This window comes from Pundamilia nyererei, unplaced genomic scaffold, assembly GCF_000239375.1.
Source record: "Pundamilia nyererei isolate P.nyererei 1_Seehausen unplaced genomic scaffold, PunNye1.0 scaffold00322, whole genome shotgun sequence".
Taxonomy (NCBI): Eukaryota; Metazoa; Chordata; class Actinopteri; order Cichliformes; family Cichlidae; genus Pundamilia; species Pundamilia nyererei.
This window is the reverse complement of record NW_005187723.1, coordinates 157,945-178,593: the sequence shown is the minus strand read 5'-3', so window position 1 is coordinate 178,593 and position 20,649 is coordinate 157,945. Positions and strand designations below refer to the sequence as shown.

Below are 20,649 nucleotides of genomic sequence, written 5' to 3'. Positions count from 1 at the left end.
GAGAGAGAGGGAGAGAGAGAGAGGGGAGAGAGAGAACAAAAGCCAGGGATCAACAAAAGCCTAGGATGCCATGAGGAGACAGATGCTGCATTCACGTGTTCTTCGTAAAGTCTCGTTTACCACATACACATGTAGCCAACAAACAAACGTGGAAAGTCGCTAGGAGACACGAGTGTTTCTTTCAAGTGCAAAAACAAAAATTGAAACACCTGGGTTTTCACAAGATAAAAATAAAGGGTAAAGATGACATAAAGCAGAAAAAGTTAGAGTACTGAGAAGAATACACTACGAGTAATAGCTCAGTGGAAGTCCACAAACGTTTTTGTAACCACAACGTAATCCCCATCATTCGAATAGGATTCAAATCATTTTAGCGCCTTTAGAGTTTATCCACGGTTTCATGACAAGGGTCCAGCAAAGAGATTCAATTACACCAAGAATGGGCCCTTTTTAGCTAATAGATGCCACTTACAACTTTAAGAAAACGTTTCATTTTCCGTTTTCTTATGAGTTTAATTCTATAATTGGTTACTAAATGGATAGTGAGACTCCATTTGTTGATAGATACTTTAAAATGTAAGTTTAGGACTTGAGTAAAAGCTTGTTTCTACCTGCATTTTAATATATATAAACTAGACAAGGCAGGTGGAATGTGGAAAAATATTGCATAAAAGCAGCATTTTGAGCTTTTAAATGAATCTGAACACATATACATATAAAGTACAGGAAGAAATTATTTGATGCCAAATAAATAATTACCTTTGAACCTCACATGTAATTTTTCTGCAGCTATTTGAATTAAGTAAATAAGCCAAGCTCCTGAAATATAATCTATGTTTTAAATTGCGTTTTGGTCCCCCACTTAAACAACATGTCATAAGCAGTATTGTCTGATTCAAGTTAAGTAATGTGGCTGCGACTAAATGGCGAGGATAAAGTACCCCAAATTATTTGATTAGCTGCGACTTTTTTGTCACCGTTTTTAGAAAGACCACATTTCCGACAGCCCTTGAAGCCAGCAGGAGTCCTCCCAGTCAGATCTGGCTGAACGTGACGAGCCGACTCGGAGCCGAGCGAGGTTTCCTGGCGGAGCTGCGGAGGGAGCAGGAGTTGAGCGGGTTTGTCTGTCTGTCTGTCTGTTCGTGTGTCTATCCGCCGCCGCAGTCGCTGTCTGCCTGGGATATAAAAACAAAACAATACACCCCCGAAAACTCATCTTTACGGCTTCAACGGTCTGGAGACGGCATCCACGGCTATGGACCCATCGATGTCCTCCTGTTATCCACACTGAGCGACGTTACTCCGTCGGATGCTCCAGTGCCCAGAGGAGAGGAGGAGGAGGAGGGGGTATCCCTATCATTTTTCGACTGCCAGGTGAAATAATTATATGATATAATGTGTGTGGGGTGGACGCTTGGGTTGTTTGTGTGAAAAGGGTGATAAGGAGGGGGGAGTGGGAGTCGTTGTTTGGGGGGCACGGGCAGCGGGTTTGTCTCGAGCCTGGAGCGGAGGTTAGCACGCTAGCTAGCTGCAGTTAGCGGACTGCTGCTGCTTCGTCATTCGCCGGGCTGGGAAGGATGCGGCGCTGGGATGCTGCCGCTGCTGCAGCAGCAGGGAGGGGAGGGCCAGTAATGGTAACTGTACCGGCCGTCTGGCTTCGGCCCATCGTCCTTATGAACTACACCCCCAACCTCCCGTTTCCCCCCCTCCCACCTCTCTTCGTTGCGCCCCCCGCCTTCATAAACCACAGACTCTCGTTTCAGTTCAGGATGAACAAACAAAAATCGCAGATGATAGATACCGGAGTGGTTTCATCAGAGAAATAACACCACTTCCAACAGCTTGACTGCCGGACTGTCAGTTAGCCAGCTATGCTAGCCAGGCATTGAACTGGCTGACCGGCTAAGATTAGCACTAGCATCACCCCCCTCACCCTCCCCAGCTAGCATCCCTGGCTAACCCGCATCCTCCAGCCGAGCCATCACAGGCCAACCACACAACCACCTTCCCATCCTGCCGTCTCACACCAGCTATTTCATCGCCACTAACAGTTAGTAATCGGCATAAGAGCCGTTGCCAGACATTTATTCACGGCTCGCCCATTAAAATATAATGGAGCACGCCAAGCGGATGTTGTTATGTAACAGATAATGACACCACACGCCCTTGAAACAAAAGCTGTTGTTTCAGTATTTGTTTGTTTGTGTGTGTGATGCAGGGCACAATCATGAACAATAAATCACAGACAGGGGAGGGGGGAGTGTTTGTCGCACCGAGGGCCGCAGCTCTGAGCCGGCTTCTGAAATATACAACCCCTGCTCCTGTCAGCCATTGTTTTTGTTGTCATTGGAGATCTCAGCATTTGTTTTCCAGCGCTGGATCTTCCCAATGGTGCTTGTGTGAGCCATGCATTGAAGCAACATGACCAGTCGGTCATCAGAACACAACCAGTACCATATGTTGTTTGAATGCTGAAATGTGAATGATTATTGTCAGTATAAGGCATGCGATTTTTACCCACAATGTGTTCGTTTTTTCACATGAAAGAGAAGCCACTGATGTGGGAATCGGGTTTTATTGTTAAATTACTTGTAAAATGATAGCAGAGGTGGACCTACTAGTCTCATCTCATGTTGGGTACTGGCATATAGGAAATTCAGTTACTTGTGAGACATTACAGTGACAAACCTTTATGAATCATCATCATCACTGCATCTGTAAAACTGATCAGGAAAACAATTATCTCTAAGGTCATTTGTCAGAGCATTCAGATAGCTCTGTTCAGAGGCAGTTCAGTGTGATCTTCATAAGGAACAGAATTGCATTACAGAACCATTTAAAGCTAATTGTAGTCCCTCTGTTTATAGTCACTGGGGTGATATAATTTATCATATAGATATCCATTATCTTTCTGTGTTTAAAGTGGATAATTTGACAAATAAATTGATATAATAAGTTCTTACATTCTGCTAACCTGAATTGGATAAGTGGTTAAGAGCAATGGCTGGGTCTTATTAAGGCTTAAGCTGAGGGACAAGTTTTGGCTCCAAGGAGCTATATTACAGTTGCACACAGTTAGTTGCTCTAAACATGAGTTTATTTTTTAATTGTATGATTTTTGCATTCATTTACAAAACATCATCATGGAAAATGTCTTTATATGCACCTGTGAAAGTAATTTCAGGTAATATGCTGAAATAGTTATTGTAATGAAGCAGTGTTAAACTATACATGTGTTCAACATTTTAACATGCATACATCCATTATTTCACTTGATAGTGTTGGTTCTGTAAATGTAGTCTAAGTATCAGTGATGTAGAGATTGGGGCTCTGTAGGGGCCATCAGTTGCAGGACTCCTTGTTCTTTTTGCTTGATGCATCTGGCTGGATGTTTGAGCTTTGAGTTTGAGCTGCAGCATGAATTTGAGATGATCAGATGCCTTCTTGAGATCTTTACATGATGGAGAAGAATCTAAACACTTTAAATACCCAAACTTTTGCATAATAAAGTTATACTATTAAATGTCAAATATTTATCCCATACATGTTATCTCAGATCCTATGTTGCCTCTGAATGTGAGTCAAGGAGCTGATGCTGGTGGGGTATTATTTTTTTTTATTGTGTTTTTGGTAGGGCTGCACAAACTGTTCAAAAATTCACAAGCACGCTGAAAAAAGTCCCAATAGCTGAAGCTGCTAAGGATTTTGAAGTTCCCTTTCTGATCCATGGGAAAAGGACAACTTGTTTTAACCTCTCTTTTTAAAAATATGTTTAAATTTAGAATTGGGGGAAAAAAAGATAACTTTGGAAAATACTGCCGTGCATTTAGATATATAAACATCAATCAACAGGGCCAATATTTGCCAATAGAGATATTCAACTAAAACTATATATTGTAACTAGGGCTGTTCGATATAACGATCGGTGACGATATAAAAACGTCTATCGTTTCATATTGCGCTATCGTTTGTTTCGTAGTGTGGCAAAATATAATGTTTACGGCAATATTTTTTCATCGTTTTGATGGTCACTGTAGTGGCTATATTAATTTGTTAAAGTTCTCTCTTTCTCTTATATTTAATATGACCACACTATGGACGGACAAGCGACTGTTTTTACGCGTTGTCATTAGCAACCACCACGGTAAAACAATGGCGTGGCTCCACTGTCTGCTTGTTTGTTTTGCATATTAACCTTTCACAATAAAGCTCAAGATCCTGTTGAGACTTTTCAAAATAAACTAAATCCCGTGAAAGAGTATGCTGTGTTTACGGATGAGAAGCAAAAAAGAGGCGTTAGGTGCTAAAAAATAAACCTTCGACTCAAACGTTAGAACAGGCTTTTCCCCGCAGCACGCCGTGTAATAAATACTCACAAAGAAAACGGCGGCTGTTACAACTTATGTCTAAAAATGTATAGCTTCATGCATCGGCTAAAAGTCATAACTCCAGGGACAGGACACCCAGCTGAAAACACTTCATGCAAGTCGAACTGCCCGAGATTCACAGAATTTACAGAAAATTTTACACTTTTGTGATTTATATCGTTATCGGGATGATAGATGTCTTGTATCAGGATATGAGATTTTGGTCATATCGCACAGCCCTAATTGTAACTAGGGCTGCCACGATTAGTCGACTAGTCACGGTTACGTTGACGAATAATTTAATAGTCTTAGCGACGTTTGAAGTTTTGTAAGATCCCAAAAGATGCAGGAAGAAGTAGTAGGATTTAAGAGTGTAATAACGGACTGAAACAGAAGATGGCAGCACTGCATGTACAAGGATGCCCGCTGCCGTTAAACCCCGAAGAAGAAGTAGCTCTGTCCCAGAATTCATAGCGCGGCCCTGCTCAGTTTTCAACAATGGCGACAGATAGTTCGTTTTAATATTACTCTTATTATTCTTTTTGGGTCACAAAATAAACGTTTAACATATTTTCAGGCGAGAATGTAGCTGTGTAAACCTCAAATATCTGCTCAGTTTATCAGGACACCACATATTTTCAAAAGCGCTCCGACGTTTTCGATAACTCGATAGCTAGCCGGGGTTCAAGGCTCACTAGAGCCGGTGAGAACACCGGACTCCCGGCAATCGTTTTCAAACCCACTGCCGTCTTTCGCGGCGGTGGGTATCATGTTTAACCTGAAAGGTATTATGTTAAACATGATATATGAGTCACTTAGATAACTTAAAAATATTGTTTGGCTTTTTTCTGTATTTTATTTGTTCCTGAGTAAATCGGTTTGGCTGAGATTAAAGTTATAGTTTTTACACAGCTGAATAAACTTCAAGCAGACAGCTGATTATCAGAAGTGTGAGATGCTCAGAATTTACTCTGGTGTCCTGTTATATTTTAGATAGCAAGGAGTTTATTAAACTTGACCAAAACAATCTGCAAATTTCATTAAAATTTTATAAATTGTCATCTTGTCTTTATTGTTAGTTAGCACAGACCTTAAACACTTAAAGCTGTAAGCTAATGATAGTTATATAAGAGCAGATGCTGCTGGTGCAATAAGCTGTACGTTTTACGTCCAATGGATGATGATCTGATTAGTCGACTAATCGCAAAAATAATCGGTGACTAGTCGACTATCAGAATAATCATTTGTGGCAGCCCTAATAGTAACAAAAAGAACTGACAGTTACACATCCATGGATCTGTTGCTGCTCAGTGTTATTTCTAAAAGTCTCAGAAAATCTACCAGAACTACTGACTAAAATGTCTAGTTAAAATCTTCCACAGGTGGTTGGTTTGAAATCGGGTGGATTAAGTAACTGTACTTATAGCTGTCCACATTTCATTTTGATTCAAAATCATATTTAGATGGCGGCCTGCATGTAACATTTTTAGGGAAGACTAGCAAGTTGTCCTTTATGGAAGCTGTGTCAGTAGGATTGAGGAGATCCTCAAACTATTTCTTCAATTGCCCAACTAAATTCTCAGTTGACGCCAGCAGGACCATTTCCTCACTGTATAAAGTACCATGAGAGCATGGTACTGGTTCAACAATTCTGTTGACCCATTATACAACTTAGGAGGGCCTAAGTTGTATAATGGTTCAACAGAATTGTTTGGAGGCCAATCAAATGTTTTGCTCCATGGCCTCACCAAACTTTTCCCACAGCTGAGTTTTTGCTTTTGTCACTGCCAGAGTTACAGTCCACTTTGCCTTTTGGTACTTGCCAGGTATCTCAGGAAATATACGATCTAACAAAGTCCTATGGGATGTCTTCTTTAATTCAACAGTTCCTTTCACATTTGGTGTCTGCTATCTACTTAGGAGGTTGCCACGACGACAGGCATCAGCTTCCTCGCAGCCACAGCTCTGTACAGACACCTCAACAATGGAGGTGTGGAATGCAGTCCATTAAGAGTCAACCAAACTTGCTCATGGTTCTTCCCCAGCTGAAAGCTGTTGTTCCATGTCTCAACATCTAGTTTCAAAAGGCAGAAATCAGACTGTTAGGGCCTTCACCTAAAGCTGCACCCTGACTTGCATAGCACTGGACCTGCTCTTTGTCACTGTGCATAATTTTTTATGAACAGAATAATTTGGTGAAGCCAAGTGGCAGAAGGTCTTCACTTTGGTGGCCTCAAAATCTTATCACTGCTTTTTGGAGTAGTTTAAGTAACTTGGTGTCTTGTTCATAGGTGAGGGAAGTGTTTGATTGATGAATGGATTGGTACTGCATCTGCAGTAATGGAGACACTCATTGTGGAAAACTGAGAGCTGAGCATTAAAGCAAAGCTGTCAATTTACCAGTTGGTCTGCATCCCCATCCTCAGCTGTGGTGGCAAGCTTTGGGTAGTGACCAAAAGAATGAGATTGAGGATATAGGCAGCTGAAAGTTTCCTCCAAAGCGTGGCTGGGCTCTTCCTTAAGCCCTTTTTCCGTTGCTACCTACTTGAATTGGCACAAAGCAACTCGAGGCGGCACAACTTGTTTTCCATTACAATCAAGTACCATTTAATGTGCATGGGGTTGTTATAGCAACATGGCTGAACATCCCGTGTCGTCATTTGTATGTGACATGAACAAAGGTGGATGTCAAGGCGATGTTATACCTGCTGCTCGGTCTGTGGCTTTTTGTCAGGCTCAGCACCACGGTGTTGTTTCTGTGTGGGCATTTCCCTTGTTGCCAGGTACCAGGTTCTGTCATCTGATGGAAAACCCTAAAAACCGTGTCGAGCTGTACCGAGCTGACCCGAGTATGTACTAATGGAAAAGGGCTATTAGAGATGGGGTGAGGAATTCGGTTAATTAAGGTCTCAGAATAGAGATGCTACTCCTCCACATCGAAAGGAACCAGTCATCTGACTAGGGTGCCTCCTTGGTGCCTCTTAGGTAATGTATTCCAGACATGCCCCATGAGAAGACCCCCTGGCTGATTTGGAAACCTCCGGAAGAACTGGAGTAGGCGGCTGGGGTAAGGCAGGTCTGGGCGTCTCTGCTTGGACTGGTGCCCCTGCAACCCAGCTGCAGACGAATTGCAGTGGATGGATGGACTATTTAATCCCCAGAGAGAAATAGTCTCTTTAGCCGCAGCTAGCTGGATCTGATTTATTTTGACATGATATGCAAACTCCCAACTCCTTTTCTAGTTAAACTGGAAAAACTATTTCACTGTATTTAAATTTTATATAGAAACAGTTTTATCCAATTGTTTAGCTGTTCTATGAAATAATGTAACAGCTGTTAGTGTGTTGTACATTTTCACACTCAAGACTAACAATTTATCTTGGGAAATCAATGAATTAAAGTAAATAGTAGCCGCTGCCTTTTTGTTGTTGTTAACTTGATAAGTTAAGACATAAGTTAAGTCATAAGTTTGACACAATGCAGATTGTTCTAGAAACAGAAACATATGTCCCATTGTTCTCAATTAACTTGTCATATTTACTGTAAGTCTTATTTACATAAACAAGCAACATTCTCACAACTGTGAAGTCCTACCTAAGAACAGAGAAGTCTGTTGGTATAGTCAGAGAAGGTTATGAGGGGTAGGATGGAAAAATGTGAGGATGGATGAAAAAGGTGAAAGAAGAGAAATAGAAATAGGAAAAAGAATCAAAGTAGGGGCTGGTGAAGAAGGAGTTGAAAAAGTGAGGCAAAAGAATTAAAATGAATGAGGGAATGAATGATGGAGGAAAGCAGGAGTGAGAACTGGGGAGGGAGGGAAGGAAGGAAACGGGTGAGACTGGGAGGTCCTGGAATTCTGTGTGGAAGGAGGAAAAGTCAGCCAAGGGAGAGATGGATGGGGAAACTGAATGAAGGACCGGAGAAAGAGAAAAAACTAGTATACCTAGTCAAGAAATGATGAAGAGAGGGACAGAATGGGGAGGGGACAAGAGAGGAAGAAAATGAGTTTGTGAGGAAGAGAAGGAACATGACAAGAAAGGACTAAAGGAAGTAAAAGAAAATGAGAATCATCAGGAAGTTAATAGCAGGTAAATGATAGATGTCTTGATGCATGCTCAATCATCCAGGCAAGCAAATCCTGAAAGGTTGATTCTGCTCATCTGGACGTAGCATTTTTCCCACTGAAAACGTTACGCCCAGATGAACAGAATCAACCTTAAATGGTAGTTGGCATAGAAAATGGGAGAGGAGAGAATGAGATACGTGAATTTCCTTCACTTAAAGGTGAGTGAAGAGAGACAAAGGAAAGAGAAGATGAAAAAATTACAGAGCTGGGAACCAGAGACATGAAAGAAATAGCAAATTGTCTGGCAAGGGATGTAACAAAGGAAACAAGGAAAAGGTTGGAAGGAGTTAAGGAGGCAGGAAGCGTGCTAAGGTTCTGAACAATGAGTGGTTGCCTGCTGTGTTTGCTGTGAGAAGGAAACTATCCACTGACCTGCTGTGGGTTTTTTTTCTTCTCAGTTTTCTCCTTTCTCTGTCGTTGTTTCCTTCCAGGCTGACTCACTACTGGACCGCCTGAAAACTGAAGAACTCTGAGAGAACAAGAGAGTGAAGGGAACACTGTAAAAGAGGGAGTGAGAAGAAAGGAAGGAAGGAGGGAGGGAGGGAAAGAGGGAGCAAGAAAAGTAAAGACGGTGAGGAACACTAGACGGGAAGAGAGGCAGCAGGAGAAAGTCAGGTTGGGTCAGAAGGGCAAGAGGAGGAAAGAGTAAGTGATAGTGGACAAGAGAAGTATAATTATTCATCTATTAGGCAGTGAGTGGAAGAATTTCAAGTCTGATGAGAATAAGTCAAGCGGTCAGACGGACAGCTGACTGAGCTTCAGACAAACCCACTGTCCTGCTAACCCTCCAACAACTGTCCCTTCACGGTCACCATACTGGGAGAGCTGGGAGAACTGGTCACGAGGAGAAGCCACCATGAGCGACCAGAACGTCGTCAAGGAAGGCTGGGTCCAGAAAAGAGGCAAGTTTTCCTTCTTTGTCTATTAGGAATTCTAAACTCTGGTCTTTAAAAACACATCTGGCAACCTTGTAGCTCTGAGCATTCCAAATAGGGCTGCAATGAATTGAATGGTGATTTGATAATGGATTCGATTTTCAAGCAAAAACGTAGTATTTATTTGTTATGCTTATCCTACATTGCAGTAAATTGAAGAAATAATTGGCAGGTTAATCAATGCTAAATTGTAGACCTAGTGAAGAATTAGACCTGCAGTGTAACCAGAGCCTGATGTGTTATTCCTCTGTTGTGTCCCACAGAGTTACACTGCTGTCCAAAGTTGTCATTCCCATATACGCTAAACTCTCGTCCTAAATACCTGTTAGAGCACCAAATGTGGATTAATCTTAAAAATAGAACTGGAAGGTTTATTAATTTTTTGCAGACAAAGTCATGGTGTGAATGTGTTTGAGTTTTCAGCACAAAAGTTGTTAGAAACCCACCTGCACAGGAGTTAAACACAATTAATATAATGCTATTCACTGCTGTACTGTTAATGCATGTGCACCTCTGTGCAAGGAGGAAAGATGAAGGAGATGGAGAGACACGTGGGATTGTTTTGAAGGGAAAGCAGTTGGTATGCTCTTAAATTCTAGCAGAAGAGCAGAAAATCATATTGATTACTGTTTATATACAGTGATCAATAGTTTAGCCTACCCTGATTTGTTAACATAAGTGGATGGACATCAGTTGTACAAGTGAAATACTATTAATTTAATTAGTTTCTTAACATTTGCCTGGTTCAGTAATCTCTTTTCTAGCTTTTTAATTGTTTGTTCATGCTTGTTTAAATACAATTAAGGGAAATAGCAGTCTAATATACATCGGAAAAAGTAATGTTTGAAGTTTATCTTAAAACAAAAAAATCAAAATCATGGTGGATGGACTGAGAGGGAGTCATGTTAGACTCAAGAGGCTCCAAGGCTTGTAATACATTTGTAAAACAGTCGTATCCAGCTATTGGCACAAACTTTGCCTTTTCTCTTTTTAGTTACACCCAGGATGCTGATGCGTTGCTAATTTTATTAGAGACCAACTGTTTTTTTTAAGTTAGTTGTTATTCTGTTATGACCAATATACGTTTGAAGTGATACTGAAAAAACTGTCAGTTTCAAAGAACATACATTTCACTACTAAATGTAGTTAAATGCCTGTTTATTCGTGCTTTTGTTATATATTATTATATTGTTCTGTTATAATTAACTGTATTTCACTTCAACAAAGTGCAATCTTTGAGCAGTTCTGCAAAACTGGGAAAATGCAATCATTTATGTCATCATAGAAATAGATCATGAGGGCTGTGGGATATGACCAAAATCTCATATCCTGTTATGAGATGTTTCTCATCACGATAACGATATATATCACAAAATCGCGCTTTTTCTGTAAATTCTGTGAATCTCGGGCAGTTCGACTTGTGTGAAGTGTTTCCAGCTGGGTGTCGAGTGTTTTGACCCATGGGTCATGCATGGGTCATGCATGCATGAAACTTTGAGTATTTATTGCATGGGATGCTGCGGGGAAAGCCTGTTCTAACGTTTGAGTCTAAGGTTTATTTTGAGCGCCTGACGGCTCTTCTTTGCTTCTCATCTCTCCATTCACATGATTCTTGTGTAGGTGGTAGAATAGATTTGTCGTGTTTGAGTCTGTTGTGGGGACCGGTTTGAGGCATAATTTGCATAGTACAGTTTTCTGGTCCCTGTCGGACGTTTCATAACCAAACCATGTCCATGCAACAGAGGTAGCCCCTTGTTTAGGAATAAGGTCCTCGATTTGTTTTGACTGGTCTTTCTGTTTGGAGCTACCTGGTTCTGGCTCGTCTTCACTGGCCACGGTGGTATTCTCCGTGCTCTGATGAAAAAATATTGCCGTAAACTGTGTATTTTGCGACACCACGAAACAAACAATAGCGTATAATTTGAAACTATAGATGTTTTCATTTTGTCGTCCGATATATATCTTCGTATCGCACATATCACACCTGTAGTGAAAAGGACTAGGATGTCTATAAGAAATATTATTAATTTCCTAACCTGCTTACTTGAATTACTCCACTCAAATGGTATACTCTGCATTCATAAATTATTAGATTAGTTGAGTGTAACTAACTTGTAGTGGTGTTTGGATCTGCAGCCTTGTTGCAAGATAAGGTTCATGTTGTCTGTGCAGAATGTGGCTTTATGCCCTTTTAATCTGACTCAGCCTACCTATGACTAGCACAGTGAACTGACTGTTGAGTGTTTTAGAGCTGCACTGTTTCACGGGGCTCTCATCTGTCTTACTTTTCACATTATTTGTTAAGAACTTTCTTTCACAGAAGCGAGAGGGGAATGGAGGGTGCTGCTGTCTGTGGTGGGTAGCGCAAGGTAGAGTAAGATCTTAGAACCAACAGCAACTGTTGTTGCACTTGAAAAAAGTCCTAATTGTCTCATTGACTAGTTGCTCACTTTGCTTCTGGCTGTTTTACTTATTAAACGTATAAACCAATGATTATTATTACTAATTTATTTTTAAGATCAGTTCACTGCTAAGAGGGCTTAAAAAGACACCGCTTGTGCTTTTCAACACACCAGCTTCAGTCATAATAGATTTGTTTTTATCCAGCTATGTGTGGACATGGCCTGAGCCACCATGCCAGTTTGAAGCACAGAACCTCCAAACAATGGTTGTTTACCTGCCAGACATTGAGCAGTGAAGGCAAGCTTTGCAGGGCTGCAGCCCAGTCTGAACTGCACTTTGCTGGTGTGTTTTATTTCCCACACTGGTTTTTGTGTTTGTGTAAGTGTGTGTGTGTGTTTGTGTTTGCTGAAGGTGGGTTTGTCTGGTATGAGCTCAGGGCTTTTGGCTGGCAGGCAGGGGGAAGTTTCTCAGTGGCACTATGAGCATACAGAGGATGACCTAACACTCTGGTTCCTTCCTATCTGGCCCCCACAAGTCCCTGAATTGTTTATTGCGCCTCTGTGTGTTCTTATAATTCAGCCTTAATGTCCGTCTCAGGGACGCTGTCCTCACAAGCTCTCTGTGTTGTTTCAACATCAAAACTCAAGAGTTCACATTAAGTTCAGGAAAGTTTGGACACAGTTTCCACACTACATATTAGTGGGCGTGGGGAACACACATTTTTACATATAGCTGGTTTAAAACAAAGCAGAGGAAGCACAGTTTTGCACTATAGCTAGCTTTCACAGCATGCAAGTAAAATGTTTCACATATCAGTTAAATTTTCTAATCTAATTTGACAGATGTTAAAAGGGATCTGTTAACCTCTCCTTCATTTTTTCATATCTGCTGCTATAAAGGTAGAAGTTGATATTAAACATTGCTGAAGATAAAAAAAAAAGACTTTAGTGTCTCTACAATGTTTCCCTGTGAGCCAAAGACTTGGGCTTCAGGCTGTGTGCCTGTGTTTTTATTTCTTTGCTTGTTTGTTTGTTTGGGGGGGGGTCTACTTTTGGATTCAGTGATGTCACATTGCTCTGGCTGTTGGCACAGAGGTCCCACCAACCTGTTGTTTAAACCTCTTAAAAAATTTTGTTAATCAGAAGGAAGGGGGCTTATAGATAGGGTGACCTTAAAACAAGAGAACCTTAAATAGCTTGTTTAAAGAGGATGGACTACAGAAGTTGTAAATGAGTTGGAAGTTCCCTCTCCTGGGAGTAAGGAAGAGGGAGGCCAAGCAAGACCAGCTGAAGCTGCAAGTTGTTTAATGTGATCAGGTATAGATTTAAACTGTAACTTAATGGGAAATCATTCAGTTTGAAAGGTCAAGTAGGGCAGGACCAGACAGTACACATTTTGAAGAGATTTATATGAGTAATAGCTCAACTGATATAAAAAATGTAGTTCTACTATTCCACTGTACAAATATCTGGACATACAGCATGTTTCTGTTAAGCAGAGATGTGGACTGTTGAGACAAAAAATACATTCAAAAACCTTTCTCCAGCTTTAAAGGTGCAGTATGTAAAATCTCACCAATGGATGTCAGATTGATGACAACAATCTGTTTTCCCTCCCATTTGAAGTGCACAATCCTAGCTATGCTGGCCACTCTAGGACAAAGAGCTGTTCTTGCCGCCGTTCATCTGTAATGAATGTAGGCTGTCAGTCCACTGTTTACCTCAGCTGACAATATGCTGCATCACCATGTTTGTTTACTCTGAATGAGGCTGTAAAACGTTCAGATATCAATTCATGATTCAGTGAAGCTGGCGTGTTTACATTAGCTGGCATAATTTTAGCCTATAACTAGCTGTTAATGTTTAGCAAGCTAAGTGTCAGCTGCTTAGAGCCAGGAGGGTTCCCCGTTTAATCTGCTGACAGTAATTGCGACAATGTCGAGTTTGTTTTTTCTAATAAATGACCCCCACTAAAATTGCTTGCTTTACCCTTAAAGTAGAGCTGCTGTCAGCGGCAGTTGTCTTACTGACAGAGATATTTGGTGTCTGTCTCATGCCGAAGCCTTTATCCTTCCCATAAGACTGTTTTTTTTGTTTTTTCTGAAGCCTTGTGAGTCATCACATGTCATAGTTTCTTCAGGGTTTGACTTGTTTGATAGACCATAAAGTGGTTCAGATATTAATCACTGATATCAGTTTTTTGTTAACTCTGCTGCTAGTATGACTCTCTAATTTATCAAGATATAAATATATATATAGGATGTATCCATGGTAGATGGTAAATGGCCTGTGTTTGTATAGCGCTTTACTAGGACTACTACTAAGGACCCCAAAGCGCTTCACACATCCAGTCATCCACCCAGTCACACACTGGTGATGGCAGCTACATTGTAGCCACAGCCACCCTGGGGCGCACTGACAGAGGCGAGGCTGCCGGACACTGGCGCCACCGGGCCCTCTGACCACCACCAGTAGGCAACGGGTGAAGTGTCTTGCCCAAGGACACAACGACCGAGACTGTTCAAGCCGGGGCTCGAACCGGCAACCTTCTGATTACAAGGCGAACTCCCAACGATCGCCCTATGTACCCAAGTAACATGGATACAGCACAGCATAATTACAGCATTTGTTGTAATTATGTCACAAATATATGACTCAGATAGCAGGAAGCAACACATAAATTGTTATATGGAGTTTGGGGGTGAAGCTAAAATGAGTAAAACAAAAAATGACACAAAATAACAATTACTAGGTTTTAAAGGGATGACTCGTTTGTGACTTTGCAGACGTTTTTAATCCTAGTTGAAAGTGTAATCTCTGGATCTTTCTGAACTTGAACAGCATTCCCCAGCTATCATTAGTTTAGTGTGAGGTCTTCATGATTAAAACACCAGTAAATAAAAGTCCAAAGTGGTCTTAGTGGTAATCTGTGGATTAGGAGCTGGCACTGGTACTTAATTCTATTTTATAGAACAGACTTATGAAAGGTTTAAAAAGACGTGATAGTACCAGGGTATGAGCTGTTGGTGCCATTTTTATCTTTTATTCCCTACCTGCAGGAGAGTACATCAAGAATTGGCGACCACGCTACTTTCTGCTGAAGACAGACGGCTCTTTCATCGGCTACAAGGACAAACCACAAGACTCTGACCTGGCCTACCCACTCAACAACTTCTCTGTAGCAAGTAAGCCATGAGTGGATCATCGCACGTTTCAAACATCACTAACTTTGTACGACTCAACACATCTCTCTCTGTGACTGTCAGAATGCCAGCTGATGAAGACGGAGCGGCCAAAGCCAAACACCTTTATCATCCGCTGTCTGCAGTGGACGACAGTCATCGAAAGAACTTTTCATGTTGACACTCCTGATGAGAGGTGAGCTGTCCTCTTACAAATTCCTGTATTTCACTATTACAGCAGCCTTGGATAATGAAGAAGATCCTTCTAAAAAAAAAGAAAAAGGTATACATCTTAAGGAAAAGGAGAAAAAATATTACAGAAGTTACGTAGATTCTGTTTAAATAACTTTGTCTGATTTATAGTTAAAAATAATGTCCTTTTGATACTTGTTATAGAGCCTCAATACATTCTTTTATATTTTTAACTTCTTAAGCCTCCAGTGGGGCCGGAGCTGAAGTTTAGCTGACCAAAGGCAAGATGTAGGGTGCGCTGCCCTGTCTGTGTTCTTCGCAGGGAAATTTAGAATCACAAATCAATCTAAACCTGAGAGGCTTGAATCCAGAACCTTCTTACTATGAGGCACCACACCACTGTTCAACCCCCCCTCCTTCTGAAACAAGTATCTCTCTCTTTAAGTGAACGTTCTTCTGATTGGCTTTGATATTAAACGCAGATCTATGAAGGCAGATCGGTAAGGCTTCCGTGTTCACAGAAATACCTCTAGGGATGAAGTAATCATATTAGCAATATCCTATCTCACTGACATAAAAGCCAAGAGTAGGAGGAAAAAATGCAGCGTTTAGAACAGTGTGCATGTATGACAGAGAAAACGGAAATGCATTGCAGCTCTTTTAATGTAAATAATTTATTAGATTGTGGGCTTCCATTGACTGTGTGTATTTATTATGAAGAAAAAATAAATAATATTTAATAAAAAGATATGAGAGTCATTACCTAATATGAAAGGAGTGGGTCAGGTTATGGAAATGGTTGAATTAAATTCTAATTACTTTACACAGCAGGATTCAATCAACACAATGAGAAGACAGTCAGGAAGTGAGTGGGACTGAGATGGAAAGTCAAGTTTTGCAAGTAAACACTAAAAAATGTACGCACAAAGACCTGATACCTGATGTGAAATGATTTGTTACTAACAACATTAAACTAAAAACACATGAGTGGGGGTGGTTTTATCACAGATTTGGTTGGTTTTGAGGATGGTGGATCGCTGTGAGAGACCCTGAAGAACAGTTTGTTTTGACCAAGTATATCCAAAAGGTTCCTTAAAAAGTTTTAAAAGGCAAGAAAAAAATGTAACAAACATCTTAAGAAAATGTCTTAAACTGAACACTGAGGACTCTAAACGATGCAAGACAAAGAAGTCGGAGTTTCGTAATTTCTTTCACGTTGCATTTTAAAACAATTGCTCACATTTATAAAGATTGACAGAGTGCCACTTGGATTATTAACATACAGATCAGGATAGAATTCACAGTTCATCACCAGTGATTCTGTTCTTACTCACCATTGTATCTCATATTTAGGCCCCCAGCAAATTGTTATTTGTAAGACTCTGCTGTAAAGATTTCATGCTTACCTTTGATCCTTGATTGAATTTAATCACAGTATTATTATGTAGTTGTCTTTCTCAGGGTTTTTTTTTTTTACGTTTTTCTGCAGACAGATTCTTCTTGAAAAAGAGGCGTCAGTCTCCAAGAGATTACCTGTTTGAATTAACAATTTATACTACTACTACAAATCTTGAGAACTTGACAAAAAAATGTGCAGCCGGAAGCTGTCGAACTAAAGAAGAATACTTTGCAGAGTGACGTTATGAAAACTTTAACCTTTCCCATACGGAAGGCATATAGTTTAATTTAACCATCTATTTAAGAAATTTAGAAAATAGACTTTTGACGTTTAATCTATGATGTTGTTTCCACGTATCTCCTACAGGGACGAGTGGGCTGAGGCCATCCAGATGGTAGCAGAGTCACTAGCCAAGCAGGAGGAGGAGGGCATCTTGTGCAGCCCCACCTCCCAGATTGAAAACGTCAACGAGGAGGAGATGGACACCTCCATTAGCCACTACAAACGAAAGGTAGAGACTGCTTTAATTCTCATTTCCAGCTTCATACTTTTATTGCTGGAACTGTCCTGGAGTAGTTTTTCATGAGTTGCAGTTCAAAATAATCCTTGTTCATCATATGCTGGGCCTTGAAGCACGCCCACTCTCACCTGAAACAAGCTGTTTTAGCTTGCTTCTTAATCTCTTTAGGCCTCCCTGCTGATTGAGTGCCTCTAAATAACGTAAAATCTGAACAGCAAGATATCTGTGTCTGCTCTTGTTTCTTTAACTGAAACCGAGTGTTTAAAGCAGTGTGAAACCCGAGCTTTTGGTTCATCTGGATTACTGCTACACACACTGACCTAATTTCCGGAAACCTGAACATCCACTGTCGTACCGCTACAAATATGACAGAAAATAAGAAGAAGCATAGAAGTCCAACTGTAATAAAGCAGTTGAGGTTAAAACACTGTTCTTTACTTGCAGTATCAAGGACTCACAATACAAAGTGTTTGTGGGATATACAGTAAAAATCAGTATTGTTGATCTGACCATTCTTCTATGTCCCAGTTTGTGAGCTGACTGGTTTACTTTAAGCATATTGCTTTGAAGATGAAGTGTACTGAAGACTGGAGAAATGCTTATGACAACTGTTTCCTGATATTTCTTTCCACAGACAATGAATGACTTTGACTATTTGAAGCTTCTGGGCAAAGGCACTTTTGGTAAAGTCATTCTGGTGAGGGAGAAGGCGAGCGGCACCTACTACGCCATGAAAATCCTCAAAAAAGAAGTCATCATTGCCAAGGTCCTCTTTTAAATGATCAGCCTTATTGCTGAATAATTCAGTAACAAGGTGTATTTTTTGAATCTACTGTTACATATTTGACTAATCTAATCTGATTCTAATTACAGCATGTCTGCCTTCTAATATTTGGTGTTTTGCATTTGTTAGATGAAGCACATTCATATCAAACATTCTCTCAAATTTTAGATTTCAGCTCAGTATTGGCTTGATCTTTTTAGAGACGAGCTCCTTTTTACTCCTCACTAATCATTGCTCTTTAATCTTTTTGAACAGGATGAAGTTGCTCACACTCTCACAGAAAGTAGGGTTTTAAAAAATACTCGGCATCCATTCCTAACTGTAAGTATGGTAGATTGCATGTATCATTGCACCACATACAGCCACATCCTGCTAGGAGTTGTGTGAACCAAGTTGTAATTTACATTTTGTCCAAACAAGCTATGACTACTAGCATCTGTGCAGAGACTCTTAAGAAGTGTTGTGAAGAGTAACAGCTGGAAAGATGCACTCGACTCAAAGAGCTTTTGTGTTGCGTTTGAAACAAATGGCGCGTCTGGGTTTAAAATCTATTTCAATATTTTTCACAGTCTCTGAAGTATTCATTCCAGACAAAGGATCGGCTGTGCTTTGTAATGGAGTATGTCAACGGAGGAGAGGTAAGAAGTCACTCAGAGACTTTTTAAATAGCACTTTGATGAGAGATGTTTTCGTTTAACATACAAGGATTTTTAAAAATTATTGAATAATGTTGATTAACATGACAGTATGAGATTCAAAGTGCTTTTAGAGCAAGCAGTCTCTCACTAGATAGTGTTACGTTTCACTGGGAAGCACGTTGGACTGGGAAGTCTGAACTTTTGTGGTTCCATTGTGGTAATAGTTTCATCATTTTAAAGCACGAATCAGTTCAGGGTTTATTTAGTTTATTTTATGACCATAAAGTGACAATTATGATATATAAAATGATTTTAAGCAACTTTAAGTGTTTGTAGATGTTTTTTAATTCTATCTATATTGAATCTATTAAATGTGTGAGTGACATGGAGACTTGGTCTCCTTTATAGATTTGCTTTAAAAAGTTATTTATTACTTTTTAAAACTGGCTTGTGTATATTTGTACAGTTTATATATTTTTTCTCTGTTAATACTGTCCATATGCATATAGTGCTGCAGAACTGTGCCCCCCCAGCATGTTTGCACTGAGTAGGAGATGCTCTGTATCTCATTGTACAACTGTATAGTGACAATAAAGGCATTCTATTCTATTCTATTCTATTCTATTCTATTCTATTCTATTAAACTGAACAATGATTCTGCTTTTGTTTGGACTAAAACTGTGTGTAATTCAAAGTTGTTGTGTTTGCTTGCTGAAGCTTTTGAGTCATGATTTCACCAAGTGAATTATCACTCGATAAGAGAAACATATCTAAACTGCATGAATTCTTTTTGTTTCCCTGTCCACAGCTATTTTTCCACTTGTCAAGAGAGAGAGTTTTTTCAGAGGACCGCACCCGTTTCTATGGCGCTGAGATCGTCTCTGCTTTAGATTATTTGCATTCTGCCAAGATTGTGTACCGTGATCTGAAGGTAAAGTACACCTGCTCTGTGTGAGATCTGAGAAGTGTCCGTTATTATTCTGAATTTCCTGCTTATTAAAGGATACAGTAAAGGTTAATGGGTTTTATTCTTCTCCTCAACTACTCATCAGCTGGAGAACCTCATGTTGGACAAAGATGGCCACATCAAGATCACTGACTTTGGTCTCTGCAAAGAAGGCATCACTGACACTGCCACTATGAAAACCTTCTGTGGAACACCGGAGTACTTGGCTCCTGAGGTCAGAGGTCACACCAGATACACATAAAGACTATTATCTGAATTTTGGGTTTCAGATGTTGACAAACCTTCCTATGGCTATAAAAAACAAGAAAGAGAGCATAAGATTAAAAAAACAAAACCAAATTTATCCGGTTTGTCCTCTGTAACAAATTCAGGAAGGAAACTGTTTTTCGGATCCTCTGTTTGTCTGTGTGTCACCACCCAGCAACTACCAGGTCCAATGTGGAAGTGCCCTAGGAGGCAGTTCCTCTGATGAAGGGTTTTCTTTCCAGTGGGTAACTGATCTCACTTCTTTTAATGTGGTTCTCAGTGGAGAACTAGAAAGTTGTTTGCTTCATAAAGAGGATATGAAAGAGGTTATCACACAGTTAAAGGTTGAAAAAAGAGTTTTTGGGAAGTTCTCAGTTGAGCTAATCATAACGATAGTGGCCTCGTGGCTTTTAATATAAACAGTCACTAGAGGAGAACCTTTTATGTAGGGCTTCTTCTGAATGAAATACAAATGGGGCTAGTGGGAGCAATACAGTAAAAGGGTTTTTGTGTAAATCCTCAGGTGCTAGAGGACAATGACTATGGACGTGCAGTGGACTGGTGGGGTTTGGGCGTGGTGACATATGAGATGATGTGCGGACGCCTGCCCTTCTACAACCAGGACCACGAGAAGCTGTTTGAGCTCATCCTCATGGAAGAGATAAAATTCCCACGAACCCTGTCAGCTGACGCCAAGTCACTCCTGTCAGGGCTGCTCATTAAGGACCCCAACAAACGGTATGCATGCAAATGTAATTTTGATCAGCTTACCTGTGCAGTGAAGTTCTTTTTATTGCTAACTGCCCTGTCCTGTTTAGACAGAGTCCCCTTATTGACACAAAGACTCTCTACGAGTCCTGACTTCACTACTGACTTAGCTACGAATGGAAA

The 20,649-nt window shown here is 40.4% G+C and overlaps 1 protein-coding gene across 1 annotated transcript in view; it reads left to right on the top strand.

Annotated features, from left to right (window-relative positions):
- Positions 1-1,033: 1,033 nt before the first annotated feature.
- akt3b (v-akt murine thymoma viral oncogene homolog 3b) overlaps positions 1,034-20,649 on the top strand; it is a 22,811-nt gene continuing 3,195 nt past the window's right edge. The window contains exons 1-11 of the mRNA XM_005751664.1: positions 1,034-1,374; positions 8,925-9,395; positions 14,890-15,015; positions 15,097-15,208; positions 16,970-17,114; positions 17,758-17,889; positions 18,163-18,228; positions 18,477-18,545; positions 19,354-19,476; positions 19,598-19,726; positions 20,282-20,496. Of these exons, the coding sequence (XP_005751721.1) occupies positions 9,350-9,395; positions 14,890-15,015; positions 15,097-15,208; positions 16,970-17,114; positions 17,758-17,889; positions 18,163-18,228; positions 18,477-18,545; positions 19,354-19,476; positions 19,598-19,726; positions 20,282-20,496 (1,163 nt within the window). The 5' untranslated portion in view covers positions 1,034-1,374; positions 8,925-9,349. The remainder of the gene's footprint in view (positions 1,375-8,924; positions 9,396-14,889; positions 15,016-15,096; positions 15,209-16,969; positions 17,115-17,757; positions 17,890-18,162; positions 18,229-18,476; positions 18,546-19,353; positions 19,477-19,597; positions 19,727-20,281; positions 20,497-20,649) is intronic.